The sequence below is a fragment of the Arachis hypogaea genome, chromosome 17, assembly GCF_003086295.3.
Source record: "Arachis hypogaea cultivar Tifrunner chromosome 17, arahy.Tifrunner.gnm2.J5K5, whole genome shotgun sequence".
NCBI classification, from domain to species: domain Eukaryota; kingdom Viridiplantae; phylum Streptophyta; class Magnoliopsida; order Fabales; family Fabaceae; genus Arachis; species Arachis hypogaea.
Window position 1 is genome coordinate 117943251 of NC_092052.1, and position 16324 is coordinate 117959574.

Consider the following 16324-nt stretch of genomic DNA (forward strand, 5'->3'; position numbering starts at 1 on the left):
CCAACGAGTGAGCCATACTTTACCTCCACCGGACGCCATCGTCCCGTATCTGACTGAGGCCGGATTTGGTGACACAGTGCCGCTTAGGGATTTTACTTTTGACAATTCCCTGATTTCGGCACTGGTGGAGCGATGGCGTCCAGAGATGCACACGTTTCATCTTCCGTGGAGTGAGGTCACTATCATCCTGCAGGATGTGGCATACCACCTAGGCCTACACGCACACGGTAACCCCGTCGGAGGTGCCTCCGTGACTTTGGTAGGTGGTACACCACGGAGACGTGGGCGTTGGTGGAGCAGCTCCTTGGTGCCAGGCCTCCCGTGGCAGCACAGCAGGCGGCGTAGAGGAAGGAGTCATTCACCCTGAAGCTTGTGTGACTACGGGATCGTGTCCGCCAGATGCCCCAGACAGACGATCCCAAGACCCTCCGACAGTACGCTAGGTGTTATATCATGTTACTGATCGGAGGGTATCTGATGACCGACAAGTCCAACAATCTGGTGCACCTTCGATGGCTACCTTTGCTCCGGGACTTTGCGGAGTGTACAGCGTTTTCCTGGGCTCGGCTGTGCTGGTCTGGACGTATCAGTCCCTTTCTTTGGCGGCTTAGTAGGGCGTCACGGATATCGCTGGCTGTACTCCGTTGTTGATGTCCTGGATTTATCAGAGATTCCTCCAGTGGTGTCCACCAGATAAAGGCGTCTATCGATCAGTATCCGCTGGCTGCGAGGTGAGAAATGTCTTTTTATGTATTTGAGTTAAATAATTTTGTTAAATCTTTTGGTATGTTAATTAACAAACTCTTGAATCGGGTCATGAAATTCGTAGCCATGTGTCTGATACAGTAAGCATGGAACGCCCTAGGGGGATGCCACCCGCTATCATCGGCTCCTAGGGCGGCCTTGATGGCCTGAGATCTGTCAGATATAACCAGTAAGCCGTCTTGTGGAGTCACGTGGTGCCTCAAATTAGTAAGAAAGAACGACCATGACTCGGTGCTCTCAGACTCAACAATGGCAAAAGCAATTGGCAGTATGTTGCTGTTGCCGTCTAGCGCCACCGCTATAAGCAACACTCCACCATACTTACCATACAAATGCGTGCCATCTACAGAGACGAATGGCTTGCAATGCTTGAAGGCCTCAACATATGATGGAAAAGCCCAGAATACTTTGTCGAACATGCAGCAGTCACACACCACGAGGTGTCCTTCGTAGTACGGTTTGACGCGTAGGTCACATATGGTGCCGGGGAAACAGCTTTGTAGTGCCTGAAGCAGCTTCGGCACCTTGTTGTATGACTCTTCCCAATCACCGTAGATCCATGCAATTGCCTTCTGCTTTGTCATCCACACCTTTCTGTATGACGGTTTAAAGTGATAGCTTGTCTGGACCGCACCTTACAACACCGGGATACTCATAGACGGGTTGGACTGAATCAAGGGCAATATGACTCTACAGATGAGACTGCTATCTAACTGACAATGGTCTTGAGACATGGTGGGTGCCAGACAGCTGTGTGGTCCACCAAACCTCCGAACCTCCCTAATGACAACAAAAAATTTATTCTTACAAATCATCTATAAACAAAATAACATATCATACAAAACTACTCAAATTCACAATTAAAGTTGAACATACCAGTATCCGAGATTCTGACGAAGGGCCACACGAAGGCTCCATTGACACCCACTATCGGCTTGACGGCACTGCACATGGTACTTTAACCGGTCGGACTCTATCACCCGGTACTCAGCACTCCTGTGAATACTGTAGTTCTTCACATCTTGAAACACCACTTCTCGGCTTCTGAACTTGTGTCCGACCCGAAACTCCACACCGCCGACTAGGTTGTAATCCACTCCACAGGTGTCAGAAACCGGGATCCTCATGCATGACGTCCAGATCTAAACTGTGATAGTGACTTGGCACAGCCGATAGCGCCGAAATCGGGTGAGGTGGAGGTAGCACATGGCACGGCACAGCCCCTGCAGGTGTCTCCGGCACAAACTCATCCTCATTGCCACCATCGGAAGACTCACTGTCTCCACTGTTCGCCACGTAATCCTCGTCCGACTCCTCCTCACCCTCCTCTGCCTTATGCTCCGGAATCGCGACATGAATGGGCGGTGGTGCGAGAAGTCGGTCGTCCTGCACATAGGTGTCCTGTGCGGAACTCCCTCTACCACTGTGACCCACCTCGGCGGACAGCTCCATTACCTGTTCACACATGATCCTCCCATGAATGTTGAACATCAGTCGCACATGCTCGTCCCCGTGAAGTCGGAAATGTCGAAACCGGAAGACTCCATTTCCCATGGGTGCCAACAACATGTACGCCACCCTTCCGATTTCCCTCGCTTGTGTCCCACCAACCTTGCTAAATATCAAACTCTTCAAATCCGACAACGTCTGCACACGCTGAGTGCGAAAAAATATCGGATCGTGACACTCAAATGTCACCCCGTTGTCGCCATTTCTCATATGACAATTCGGATAAAGAAGCACAACTATGAATGGATTGTTACTGGCTATTCAACTTTGTTTTTGAGAGAAAAAAGAGACAGAGAAAGGATATGAAATGTGTGTGAAGAATACCAAGGGTTACACATCCTTTTATAGATGCTGAATATTTTCTTATATATATATATATATATATCGTTTACAGTGTAAACGAGATATAGCAAGAAAATTTAATCGGTAAACTCTCTAAAAAATACTTATTTTGGTAAATATTACATTTATTTTATTTATTAAAATAAAAAATCCCTCACACACTCGTTCGCTCACATACATTAAAAGTTCTTCTCTACCATTATCCAGCTATTACTGGAAATCAAGCCTTCGTATGGCTACGTATGAGGCAAATAGGTTTGTCACTCTTATATTGTCTTAGTCAATTCACAAGTCATGATTTGTGAAATAATATAAACTGGTGTTCTAAAAATCGAACTGGACTGGCTAGATTGTAACAATCAAAATTTATAGGGGTGTTCATGGATCGGATCGTATCTGCAGATCCGCAGTAAATATTCGCATCCGATCCAAAAATTACGGATACGATCCGATCCGCAGATTGATTGGATCGGATAGGATTCGATCCGCACTCTTTACGGATTGGATCGTAGATATCTGCTCTACATCCGCATATCCAATCCGCGGATCCGCAGATCTGCACAATAACAATTAAAAATAAATAAATATATATATGTTTGTTATTATATTTACTTGTTTGTTTGTTTTAGTTAGTAATTATTATTCATATATTGTATTATTTTATTTTTGTTATTTAGGAAAAGTTTGATTAAAAATATTTTAGGAATAAATAAGTTTAAAATTGTGAAAGAAATATTTTTATTAAATTTTTTACATATAAATATGATTAAAAAGAGAAGGTTCAATTATGTGGATATATCTGATATCCGATCTGATCCGACACTAAAAAACGCGGATATCATATCCGATCCGATCCGATGGGAATTGTGCGGATCGGATCAAATTTTCGGCCATATTCAATCTGATCTGATCCGCGTAAACCCCTAGAAACTCAATTATCTAGCTGGTTCAATTGAGGTATAAAATCGTCTTGCAAAAAATTAATCTAAGAATCAGCTAAACCAATGATTAACCGATGAACTGTCGGAATCGGCCGAATTTTTTTAGGGTTACCGGTTCGCTTTTGATTTCCTTTATATATATATATATATATAATGCAACCCAGTTAGCTACTGGTGCAGAATTTATAACCCACATACTAACCGGCAAGTGCACCGGGTCGTACCAAGTAGTATCTCAAGTGAATGAGGGTCGATCCCGCGAAGGTTGATGGATCAAGCAACAATGATTGAGTGATTGGCTTAGTCAGACAAATAGAAAATGGTGTTTTGAGAGTTCAATTGCATCAAACAATAAATTCAGAAAATCAGAAAGCAAGAAGTAAACGGGTTGTGAAATATATGGAGAAAATAGTTAAGGTTTCATAGATATTTATTTTCCGGATTAACTTTTCTTACCAACTAGTTTAATCATGCAAGATTCAATTCATGGCAAACTATATGTGACTAAACCCAATTCCTTAGAGACCTTTTTAGTCTCCTCTAACCTTCATCAACTGCCAATTCCTTGGTCACTTGATTCCAATTAAAGGGTTAAGCTCAATTCTAGTTTATATGCCACAGAAATCCTAATTACCCAAATATAAGAGGATTATATGTCACATATCCCGTTAAGTCCAAATAATTAGAAATTTAGGAGAAATTATTTTCAAACTATTGGTCAAGCAAAGAGCTTTTCTAAGTTTTACAAGAACTCAAATAGAACAAGGGTCATACTTCCGTTCCACCCAGATTCATAAGATAAAGAACGAAAACAATTCTTGAATTTGAAATCAATACATGAAGTAAAATAGAACAGTAATGGTATTAATCCATAGAATAAATAAAGCTCCTAACCTTAACTGTGGAGGTTTAGTTGCTCATGGTTCAGAGAGAAAACTAGGGTTCTGAAAAACTATAAAGTGCCGAATGAGGTAAGAAAAGGAGAGATCCCCAATGGCTGATTCTTTTCCCTTTTATATCTAGTCCTAATTAATGTAAAATATATTTTCTAAAACTAAATAATATTTTTTCCTATTTGTGATTAAAATAAAAGTTTTAATAAAAAATCTAAATTAATCTTTGAATGCATCTTTTTCTTTGGCATGGGGACCATGGCTCATCATTGTATTGGCGCCTGACTTCACATTCAGGTGTGGCTGAGGTAGTGTGAATTGCAATGCACGTTCTTCTTCCGGAGCCTAACTTGGTGAATCCCAAGTTATATATCGTTGGAAAGCTCTAAAAGTTAGCTTTCCAATGCTACTAGAATCACGTCAATTGGATCTCTGTAGCTCAATTTATTTCTGTTCGAGTGCGGAGAGGTCAGAGTTGACAACATCATTCACTTTCTTTTCTTTTTCTACAGAAACTCCATCAAATCCAACCGAATGCTACCTGAAATAAACAGAATTGTACACAACTCAAAGTAGCATCCATAGTGCCTAAAAGATATTTAAATCTTGATTAAACTTAGCAATTCAAATGCAAATTCACTAGAAAAAGATAGAAAAGATGCTCACGCATCACAACACCAAACTTGAACTGTTGCTTGTCCTCAAGCAACCAAAACTAATATAGTCTTAGGATGTGAATTTGCACGAGAAATGAGTGTTCAATTAAGCTCCTGTATCTTCATAAAGTGGGGTTTATATACTACAATCCTGAATAATTTTGGCATCTCACTATCCTTTGAATAAAAGGAATGTCACTGTAATTCGGAATTAGAATCTGAATAATATTATGAATTCTCTAATCTTTTTACTTCGGATTAATCCTTGAACATAACAAAATTTCTTTCATTCTCTTTTCTTTGGTGCTTTGCACTTTGAGCCTAGCCGTGACTTTAAATGCTTTGTCTCACGCTTTACTTGACACAAAACACCACAAGCACTTAATTGGGGAACTCTCTTTAGTTCTGATTTTTTCCTTCAATTACTCCCAGACAGTAGTGCTCAAAGCCTTTGGCATACTCTGTTAAATGCACTTGATCTCGATTCTTAGTGCTCTGTCTCAAGGATTACTTGACACATTTACACCACAAGCATATAGATAGGGAAACAACTCTTTGAACTTTTAATCATGTCTGACCTCCCTAGTCATTAATGCTCAGAACCTTGGACCTTGCTTTTATTTTTCTTTTTGCTGTTTCTTTTGCTTCAAGGATTAAGCTTTTGTTTACTTCAGAGAATTCATAATAGTTCTCTAAATTCTTGTTCCTCATACATCAACATTCTTTGATTCAACTTCAAAGATGCACTGTTCATATCATACATTCAGAATCACAGATAATACCACCACATTTAACTAAATAAGACTACTCTTTAATAACAACTCAATTTCTCATGCAAACATCACATCTTTTCATTTTCTTTTTAGATTCAAGCTCAGTGAATGGTACATGAGACATCTCTTTAATTAAAAGATAAATAACTAAAATTTCAAAATAACAGAATTAAACTAGAACCTAAGACTTAGAATTACTAAAGATCATGCAGACATTCAAGTAAAATAACAAAAAATAGGAATATAACATAATCAGAACGGAAGAAAATATAGAATAAAAGGAACCCAATCACCTCAGTTATCTTAGTAGCCGTCTCATTCTTCAGGTTATGTTCCTTCGTGAAGATGATTCGCCTCCCTTTGATACTATTAAAATAAACAAAGCTATAAGCGAAGCGACAACACCAAATTTAAAAGTTTGCTTGTCCTCAAGCAAAGAAAAATTGAAAATAGGGACATAAAAAGTGCACAAATGAGTAAAACAAAAATTATGACAGAAAAAAATATAATATAAGAATAAGAAAAATTATTATTATTATTATTATTATTATTATTATTATTATTATTATTATTATTTTCTTTTTTTTATATCTATATATATTATTCATTTATTTATTTATTTTATTGTTATTATTATTATTTAATTTTAATTTTTTTTAGGGGATACATATATATATAAAGGGAGGGGCTGGGGCTAATATATGTATAAGGAATGAGTCACGGTGGGGTCTTGGTTAGGAAATGATAGGATTTGTTGTATGAAGAGGAGTGGTGTGGGGGTCATGGGATATTGTTCTTGTGTGTTTATTCAATGGGATGGATTGGCTTTATACAGGGATTGGGAAATCAAAGATATGGGGAGGAAATTAAAGATATGATTTAGGAATGGAGATATTTGGTTTATATGGTAAAGGAGAACAGTGAAGCTGGCGCCTAACTTGGTGGAATTGGAGTTAGGTGCCGTAGTCTCTTTGTGTATATGGCCTCTTCGCGCGTAATTTGGATTTTTCTAAATTAGGCGCCATGTTTTCCCTTTTTTTTTAAAGAGAAAAATTATTATTTTTATCTATAAATTTTACGAACGCTGACAAAAATAGTGACAGACTCAGAAAAATTGATTGACGGGATAAAAATATATAAAGATAGAATTTAGATAGAAATATATTTATAGTTTGAAACAAAAATTATATATATATATATATATTAAAAAATTAGAAATATACATACGTTGAGTTTTCAAATTAATTTGTTTATGATAGAAAAAAAAGGGAATGACATTCATGTAAGAGAGGGTATTCTATTGTGATGTTAAATTATGTTCTACTGAGTATATAGGTGATATCTATTATATGGGAATTTTGTTAACTGTTCAGAAAGGTTGCACAATATATGAGTCTATTATGACAGTTAATAGGATTATATATCCTAGCTTCCAAAATGCTTTTTATTCATTGGGACTACTGTATGACGATAGAAAATTCATTACAGCTATTAATAAGGTTTGGTCATCAATTGAGAAAACTATTTGTGATGTTATTGATATCTAATAGTGTTAGCAAACTAAATTGTATTTAAAATGTAACTTGGACATTATTAACTGACGGGATACTATATAAGAGGAGAAAAATATTGAAAAACTAAGGTATTTCATTGTGGTAATTAAATCATGATCACATGTAAAACTTTACTTGCCAAAATCAGTATTCACCTATGGACAACTTTACGTTGCTTTGTCAAGAGTTAGGAGTCGCAATGGCTTGAACATTCTGATTCTAGGCTAAGATAGCAATCCAAAGTCATCAACAACAAATGTCATGTTCAAAGAAGTTTTTAATAATATTTAGGTAAGAAAAATAGTATTTTCGTTTTAGTAACATGTTATGATTTATACTTTTGTACGAATATTTATCGTAAATTTAACTAATTTATCTATAACTATACTTTTAGACTTAAAATGAAATGTGTAACATATAGCACAACATCATATGGCAATTGTTTATCTAATGATGTTAGTAAAATATTCTATTGTCGATAATTTTTTGTTACATTTTTGGTATAAAGTTTAGTGCAAAATTGATATGCTACCAATACAGTTATATATATTCTTATCTTTTTAGGTCTCTTTTCTTATCGTTCAAGAATATTATAAATTTTAAACTGTTTTATTTGTATTTTATTTTAAGTAAATATAAAATAACATATTCAATACACTTATTATATAATAACGATGATAGTATTATATTAAAGTTAAAAAATTTATGATTATAAAATACTATTTTTAATTTATCATGTCAAATTAAAATATAAGTCCGTGCATCGCACGGGTTTAACACTAGTACATATATACATACATAAATTAATTAACTCGTAAACAATATATTAATTTAGATTATGATAAAAAATAATTTATAATTATTCTCTCTTTATTTTTGACAAAACTAAATGTTATTTTTATATATGTATTCTTAAATAATTATTTAACTATTTATTATTTCTTACTTAATTGTGATGTTTATTTCTTATAATATTTACAGTATAAATAAAATTTTTAACTAAAATAATTATTATAGAAAAGACCATTTTAATAAAAAATATTAATATATAAAGAGTATGTTTTTAGTGTTAACTAATATTTAAAAAATATTACTAATAACTAAAGTTATGTTTAATTATAAAATTAAGTTTTAACATGATTATTAATTAATTTGTCAGTGTAGTGATGTTAATTATAATTATTTGTTGATTAATTAATTAATTTTTTTCAAAACATAATCTAATAAAAAGACAAATATATACATCTATATATATTTATTAATTACTTTATAAAATATTTGTGGGGGCAAGTGCCCCCTTTCTCCACTACCTGGGTCCATCTCTGGACAAAAGTACCCATCAAACAAGAAAACTAACGTTGTACCATGAAAGATGGATTCCGTGTGACAATAGTACCTAAACCGTGATTTTTCGTTGACTTTTTAATAAAATTTTCAAATTACCCCTTCTATCTTCTTCCCCATATTCCAAATTTCACAACCTTCATCCTTCGTCTTCCTCTTCTGTTGCTGCCAACCACCAGGCATAAAGACGTTTCCTCCCTCCGACACCTTTTATTGGTACAAGAATGAAGACATTTCCTCGTACCGAGGTGGCTTGGAGCTGTGAAACTATCATCATCAACCGGAACACGACCTCATACCTCAAGCAAGGCCTCTCTTCCACCAAGATCTTTATAGCTCCGCGGCTGCTTTAGGAGTGGGTCCAACCACCGTGTCCGACGATAAGTCACCCTCGAGATCAGCCTTCCTGGTGACGGCGTCGGCCGTGGGGAGCAAAGCAGCAAGTGGAGCAGGAAGTGGAGCAGGTGGGATTAGCTGCCAGGACTGCGGGAACCAGGCGAAGAAGGATTGCCCTCACATGCGGTGCAGGACATGCTGCAAGAGCCGTGGCTTCTATTGCCAAACCCATGTCAAGAGCACTTGGGTTCCCGCTTCCAAGCGCCGCGAGAGGTAGCAGCAACTCGCCTCTATCCAACAACAACAGCTTCTTGCTGCTGATGTTCCCAAGCACCAAAAAGATCACGTCTGGTGGCTGGCAGAAGCAGAGGAGGAAGACGAAGGATGAGGGTTGTGAAATTTGGAATTTGGGGAAGAAGATAGAAGGGATAATTTGGGAATTTTATTAAAAAGTCAACGAAAAATCACGGTTTGGGTACTATTGTCACACGGAACCCATCTTTCATGGGTACAACGTTAGTTTTCTTGTTTGATGGGTACTTTTGTCAGCGTTTGCAAAATTCATGAGTACAAATGGTAGTTTTTCGTTTTTGAAAGTGAAGTTAGGCGCTAGGGTGACAGTAACAAATTTCTCCTATATGCCTCATGTGGCGCCTAACTTCATGGAAGTGAAGTTAGGCGCCAAGGCTCCCGTAGCAAATTGTCCAATTGAAGCACAATGTGGCGCCTAACTTCACAAAACCAAGTTAGGCGCCACCCCTTCCGAAACACTCTTCCAAAATTGGCTTAAATGTGGCGCCTAACTTCAGAAAGTGAAGTTAGGTGCCACCTATTCCGAATCCAGCTTCTCCAGGGTGTCCAAAACTCTATCTTAATGCACCTGTTTCTGCTCTAATCACTCTGCATGATCAAAATACACATAAAACAAAGGGAAAACAATAGAAACTCAAACAAAACGAAATAAATAAATAGAAAATATCAAAGTAAAAATCAAACTTAAGGATACGAAAACATCGGGTTGCCTCCCGACAAGCACTTCTTTACCGTCACTAGCTTGACGGTCAGCTCCTCTGGGGAGGAGGATCATAGGGGCTCAGCTCTTCACCCCTCACTGTAAACTTCTTTCCTGTGCTCTCATGGATCAACTCTATATCCTCAAGAGATAGGATCCTGTTCACTGTATGAGGCAGGATTGGGCATGTAGTGAATACCACCTTCATTCCTGGGGAGAAGTCTTCAATGGGAATCTTTTTTTTCTCCATCTCCTGGGTATTTTCTTCTTTTTGAGAACCTCCTCCTTGGTGGATGATGCATTCCCGACACCAAACTTAGGTTTGATGTCAGGGAAAATTTTGTTGATTGTCACCAAAGGAGGTTGGAGCTGCAGATTCTGTTGTGCATCATCAAGAGGTTCTTAAAGGTTTGGATCAATAAGCTCCGTCTGCATGCACCTCTCTTCTTCACCTGCTGAATGTATATCTTTGAAGACATGAAAGGCCAGTTGCTCATTATGCACTCTAAGTACTAATTCACCTTCTTCCACATCAATCAGAGCTCTCCTAGTGGCTAGGAATGGTCTTTCTAGGATTATAGAGACATTCACATCCTCCCCAGTGCCAAGAATCACAAAATCTGCTGGGAGGAAGAACTTACCCACTTTGACCCAAGATATTCTCTACTAATCCATATGTAGGCTTTAGAAATTTGTCTTCTATTTGTAATGCTATCCTTGTGGGTTGTGCCTCTTGGATTTGCAATTTCTTCATCACAGACAAGGGTATTAGATTTATGCTTGCACCCAGATCATATAGGGCTTTCTCAAAGGTGGTGCTCCCAATGGTACATAGAATTTGAAAGCTCCCTGGATTTGGCATCTTTCTTGGCAAGTTATTCTGAATTATGGCACTACATTCCTTATCAAGACCACTGTCTCATCTCCCTTTAAAGGCTTCTTCTTTGACAACAACTCCTTCATAAACTTGACATAGAGAGGCATTTGCTCTAAAACCTCAGCAAAAGGAATATTGATTTACAGCTTTCTGAAGACTTCCAAGAACTTTAAAAACTGCTTGTCCTTGGTCTCCTTTTGAAGTCTCTGAGGATATGGCATCTTAGGCTTGTACTCGGGAGCCTTAGGCAATGTAGCATGTGTGTCAAGAGTGACGGAAAAAGGATTATCTACACGCTTAGGTGGGGCGTGTTCAACCTCCTCCTTTTTCTCCTCCGGAACTTCTTTTTCAACTGGCTCCTCAGTAACTTGTACTTCCATACTTGCCACTTGTCCGCTTATCAAGGTTATATCCTTGCACTCGTCTCTTGGATTTGGAATTGTGTTACCAGGAAGGCTATTAGTGGTCCTCTGATCAATTTCAGCAACTTTTGTGGCTAATTGACCCATCTGAATCTCCAAGTTCTTGATTGATGCTCTAGTTTCCTGTATAAAACTTGCCATTAGTGCTTCCAGATCAGTGTTCTTCTGTGGTTGAGAAGTTTCCTGCTGAGGTAGTTGTTGTTGATGAGACTGAAACTGGCGGTTATTATAATTATTCTGCTGAAAACTGCCCTGAGAATTATTGTTAAAATTCTGTGGCCTTTGAGGTTGCTCTCTCCACCCCTGATAATAGGTCTTGGCATATGGATCATTATTGGGGTTTCTAGGAGCATTCCCCATGTAGTTGACCTGTTCAGAAGAAAATTGAGCATAATCATAATTCTCACCTTGCATCAAGCTACCAGTCATGTCATAAGGAGCCTCTTGAGGGGCATTCTGAGCATTAACAGCTGAAACCTGCATCCCACTCAAGTGTTGAGTAAGCATATTAATCTGCTGAGACATGACTTTGTTCTGAGCAAGAAGAGCATCCAAAGCCTCTATGATGCACCACTATTTCGTGGTACATCTTGTGCTTAATTGAGTGGATTATATCCACTATACTCACACTCACTCATTGAATTCGCATGTTTTACATTTGCCTTCCTAATTATGTGCTTTGATTGAAAACATGTTTCTTTGGCCTTAAGTTTCCTATGTTCAATCCTCTCTTATTACCATTGGATGCCGTGATATGTGTGTTAAGTGATTTCAGGGTTCATAGGGCAGGAAGGGCTTAGAGGATGGAAAGGAAGCATGCAAAAATGGAAGGAATACAAGAAGTTGAAGAAACTGCAAAGCTGTCCAGCCTGACATCTTCGCACTCAAACGGTCATAACTTGAGCTACAGAGATCCAAATGAGGCAGTTCTAGTTGCGTTGGAAAGCTAACGTCCGGGGCTTCACAACGATATATAATTTGCCTTAGCTGCTTCGAAGCCAAGCAATGTGCACGTGTGGATCACGCGGACGCGTGACTTGGCAAAAACGCAATCCACGCTAACGCTTGGACGACGCTACCGCGTGACTTTGCAGCGACCTGTACGTACCAAAAATCGCTGGGGGTGATTTATGGGCTAATTTTGACCCAGTTTTTGGCCCAGAAAACACATATTAGAGGCTATAAAGTGGGGGAATCAATCCATTCATTAAATACAACATATACAACATTCATAATTCACAATTTTAGGCTTTAGATGTAGTTTTAGAGAGAGAGAGGCTCTCTCCTCTCTCTTAGGTTTTTAGGATTAGGATTTCTCTTAGTTTTTGGTTATTTCTCCAATTCCACGTTCAATATTCCTTTAATCTATGTTTCTCTTTTACTTTTAGTTACTCTAATGCTTTTACTTGTTAATTACTTATGTTGCCAAATTGGCTTATGAATCTTTCCATGTTAGATTTGAATATTCTATTTAATATAATTTGAGGTATTTTAGATTTATGATTGTTCTATTCTATTTATGATGCTTTTAATTTAATTTAGTTTTTTCTTCTTTTGGTTTTGGTTAAGTAATTGGTGACACTTGAGTTGTCAAACTCAGCAGTTGATTGAAAATTGGAAATTGCTGATTGATTTGGATCCCTCTAAAGCTAGTCTTTCGACAGGAATTGACTAGGACTTGAGGAATCAAGTTAATTGGTCCACTTGACTTTCCTTTATTTAGTAAGGGTTAACTAAGTAGGAGCAATACCAATTCCCATCACACCTGATAAGGATAACTAGGATGGAATTTCCAGTTCTTATACCTCGCCAAAAGTTTTCTTTATAATTATTAATTTATTTTTCCTGCCATTTAAATTATTTGTTCTCTATTTCAAAAACCCAAAAACGCGCCTTTTTTTATAACCAATAATAAATCATACTTTCCTGCAATTCCTTGAGAGACGACCCGAGGTTTAAATACTTCGGTTATAAATTTTATTGGGTTTTGTTACTTGTGACAACCAAACTTTTGTACGAAAGGATTATTGCTTGGTTTAGAAACTATACTTGCAACGAGAATTTATTGTGAATTCTAAACCATCAATCTTCCGTTCGTCAAAATGGCGTCGTTGCCGGGGAATTGCAAACGTGTGCCTTATTATTGGTTATTGTAAATATTTTATTTTGCTTGTTTATTTATTTTTAATTTTGTTTTTTTATTTTTATTATCTATTACGAGTTCTCACCCCCGTCGCTTTGAGTTTGGTTCTAATGCTGTTGAAAGGAATGGAAGCTATAACAGGAACATGCATCAAGGTCGAAACAATCAAAGATGGAAGGAGGCACGAGGATCTGATCAACCCTTTCAGCAACAACACCTTCCAAGATACCATGGACAACGACCATCCTACAATGCATGCCAAGACAATAGTTATGGTGGACCTTTTCGTGACAACCAACCTCCACCAGTTTACTACGGTCAAGAACCATTCCAAGGTGTGTACCAAGATGATAGATATGGTGGACCCCCTTGTAGTTACCAGTAAGCTCCATCATATGCCAATGAACCACCTCCTCAACATAGCTTTGAACCACCATACTCACAAGCCACCTACAACCATTCACCTCCATATGACCCTAAACCCTATCCACCCCAATTTCAATCCAATTACTCTCAAGAACCACCACCTCCATATGCACCATGTCCATATCCATCAACCCAAGAATCACAGGCTCGCCTCAAGGAAACAGTAGATCAATTTCATGCAACCCTTCATCAACTGGAGCAAGCAATAAATCGATTACCTTCCCGACGTTCGGGCACTCAAGGAACTCCTATGACTTCATGTGGAGAATCTAATGAAGAACGTAGCATGAAAGAGACACTAGAAACTCTGGTGGACAGTAAGGAGCATGACTTTGTACTGGAACAAGTGGAGGAAGCCGGAATTATCAAAGAAGAAGAAGTGGTTGAAGACTTAGGAGATGCGGAACGTCCATGGGAAAGTCCAGTCATAGAGCCCCCTTCTAAGGAGTTTGAATTTGATGTTGAGGAGGGTGTACAACCTCCAAGGCATATCATGGTTGAAGACTTTGAAGGAGATGATCAAGAGATGGATTCAATCATTGATATGGAGATTAAAGAAGAAGAGGCACAACCTCCCATGCCCCTGGTGAATAATGAAGAAGAGATCGAATTGGAAGAAAGCTACCAAGAGGAAGAGGTTGATATTAAAGAAGCTTGCAAAGAGGTGGAAGTTGTCAAAGAAGAACTCAAGAGAATGGAGCTGGAAATCACCTTGCCAAAGCTGTTGGAGACCTCTCCCCCAAGGCTATCACCATCCATTCCTTTATTCAAGTGGGTAAATCTTTCATCTCTAAGCTTAATTATCCCACTTGAATATGCTTTGCTTGAGATGGATGGGAAACTTAGAGCTCTTTGTGACTATAAGAGTAAGAGGGAGATGGTTAGTGGTTGGCAACACAATCCTAGGGTCATTGTGGTAGGAAGCTCACGGCTGAAGTATCATGGTTGGAAGAATACTAAATTGTATGGGTCTAAGAAGCTGTTTAGATGCCTCAGTGAGAATTTAAATTGCTTACCACCCGGTTGGAACAAAGATGGTCAACAAGAAGACGGGTGCAAAAGCAAGGTTTGGGACCCCGGAATTCATTCTGGCAATCAACACTCTTGGGGGCTTGTCACTTGCTTTGACTTGCTTAAAGGCTTTATACGCCTAGTTTGGGATCCCGGAGGCCATTGGAATCACAAACATTGGTGGAGATTCCTGGATGAGTTCAAGCACAAGCCACTATAACAAGGGACTCACCAAATGTCCAACTTAAGGACTTTAACTAAAAGTGCTAAGTGGGAGACAACCCACCATGGTATGATCATTCCTTTTAGTCTTAGTTTTATTTTATTTTAATCTCCTTTATGTTTATTAGTGTCATTCATAACATCTGCATTAGCATCTTCATTCTGCATTCTGCAAAAAAAAAAAAAATGTACGCGACGCGCAAGTGTCGCTGACGCGTCCGCGTCATATGTGCCTTGGACACGAGAAGAAAAGAAGCAGAGACTCACGCGAAAGCGTGCCTTAGGCACAACCATGCCCACACGAACGCGTCGCTGATGCATCCGCGTCATTTTGAAAAATAGCCTCCCACGCGTGCGCGTTGCCTATGCGCACGCGTGGCCCTGCGAAATCGACGTAAAGAGGTGTTTGGCAGATAGTTATGATGGAGTGGGGCTGGAATGTTGCAAGAAGCACAAGCCCTACCACGCGACCACGTGCCCCACGCGTCCGCCTCATTTTTCAAAATATTCCATTCACGCGATCGCGTCACCCTAAATTTTTGCAATGAGAGTATGAAACAGAGAGTTGTGCGTATGCGAGGCTGCACTCGCGCCAATGGCACAAATCATTCTACGAGAACGCGTCCCTGACGCGTCCGCATCACTTGAAAATAGCCCAAACCACGCGAACGCATGCCCCACGCATCCGCGTCGCATGCGACGCACAGTTTATTCAGATCAGCACCAAAATTCCTATCTTTTCTTCTCCAATCCTACTTATCTTTCTATTATCATTCTTTCTTCTTTCTTCTATCTTTTCTTATTCTTTCTTCCTCCTTTCTTACTTTCTTTTTCTTCATTTATTTACCTTCTCATCATATTCTCTTTCATTTTATTTTTCCTATTGCATTTGCATACTTTCATTCATTGCATTTTAATTTTGTGCATATTTTTATTTTCTTTTCTAAATTCATTATTCTTCCAATGGTGTTAAATTTTCTTATTCAACTATTACATCTTTTCTTGAATTATTCTGGTGCTTCATGACTTATTTTATTCTGATTGGGTATTATTATTCATAAGTCAATGCTATTCTTTTATGATACTTGCATTCCATTTG

At 38.4% G+C, this 16324-nt stretch overlaps 1 protein-coding gene across 1 annotated transcript; it reads right to left on the reverse strand.

Annotated features, from left to right (window-relative positions):
* Positions 1 to 746: 746 nt before the first annotated feature.
* LOC140180698 (uncharacterized) lies at positions 747 to 1349 on the reverse strand. Its single transcript, XM_072221976.1, has one exon. The coding sequence runs from the start codon at positions 1347 to 1349 to the stop codon at positions 747 to 749; it is 603 nt and encodes a 200-aa protein (XP_072078077.1).
* Positions 1350 to 16324: the final 14975 nt, after the last annotated feature.

Coding starts and splice junctions, on each gene's coding strand:
- LOC140180698 (XM_072221976.1), bottom strand. CDS start 1,349: ATGACAAAGCAGAAGGCAATTGCATGGATCTACGGTGATTGGGAAGAG.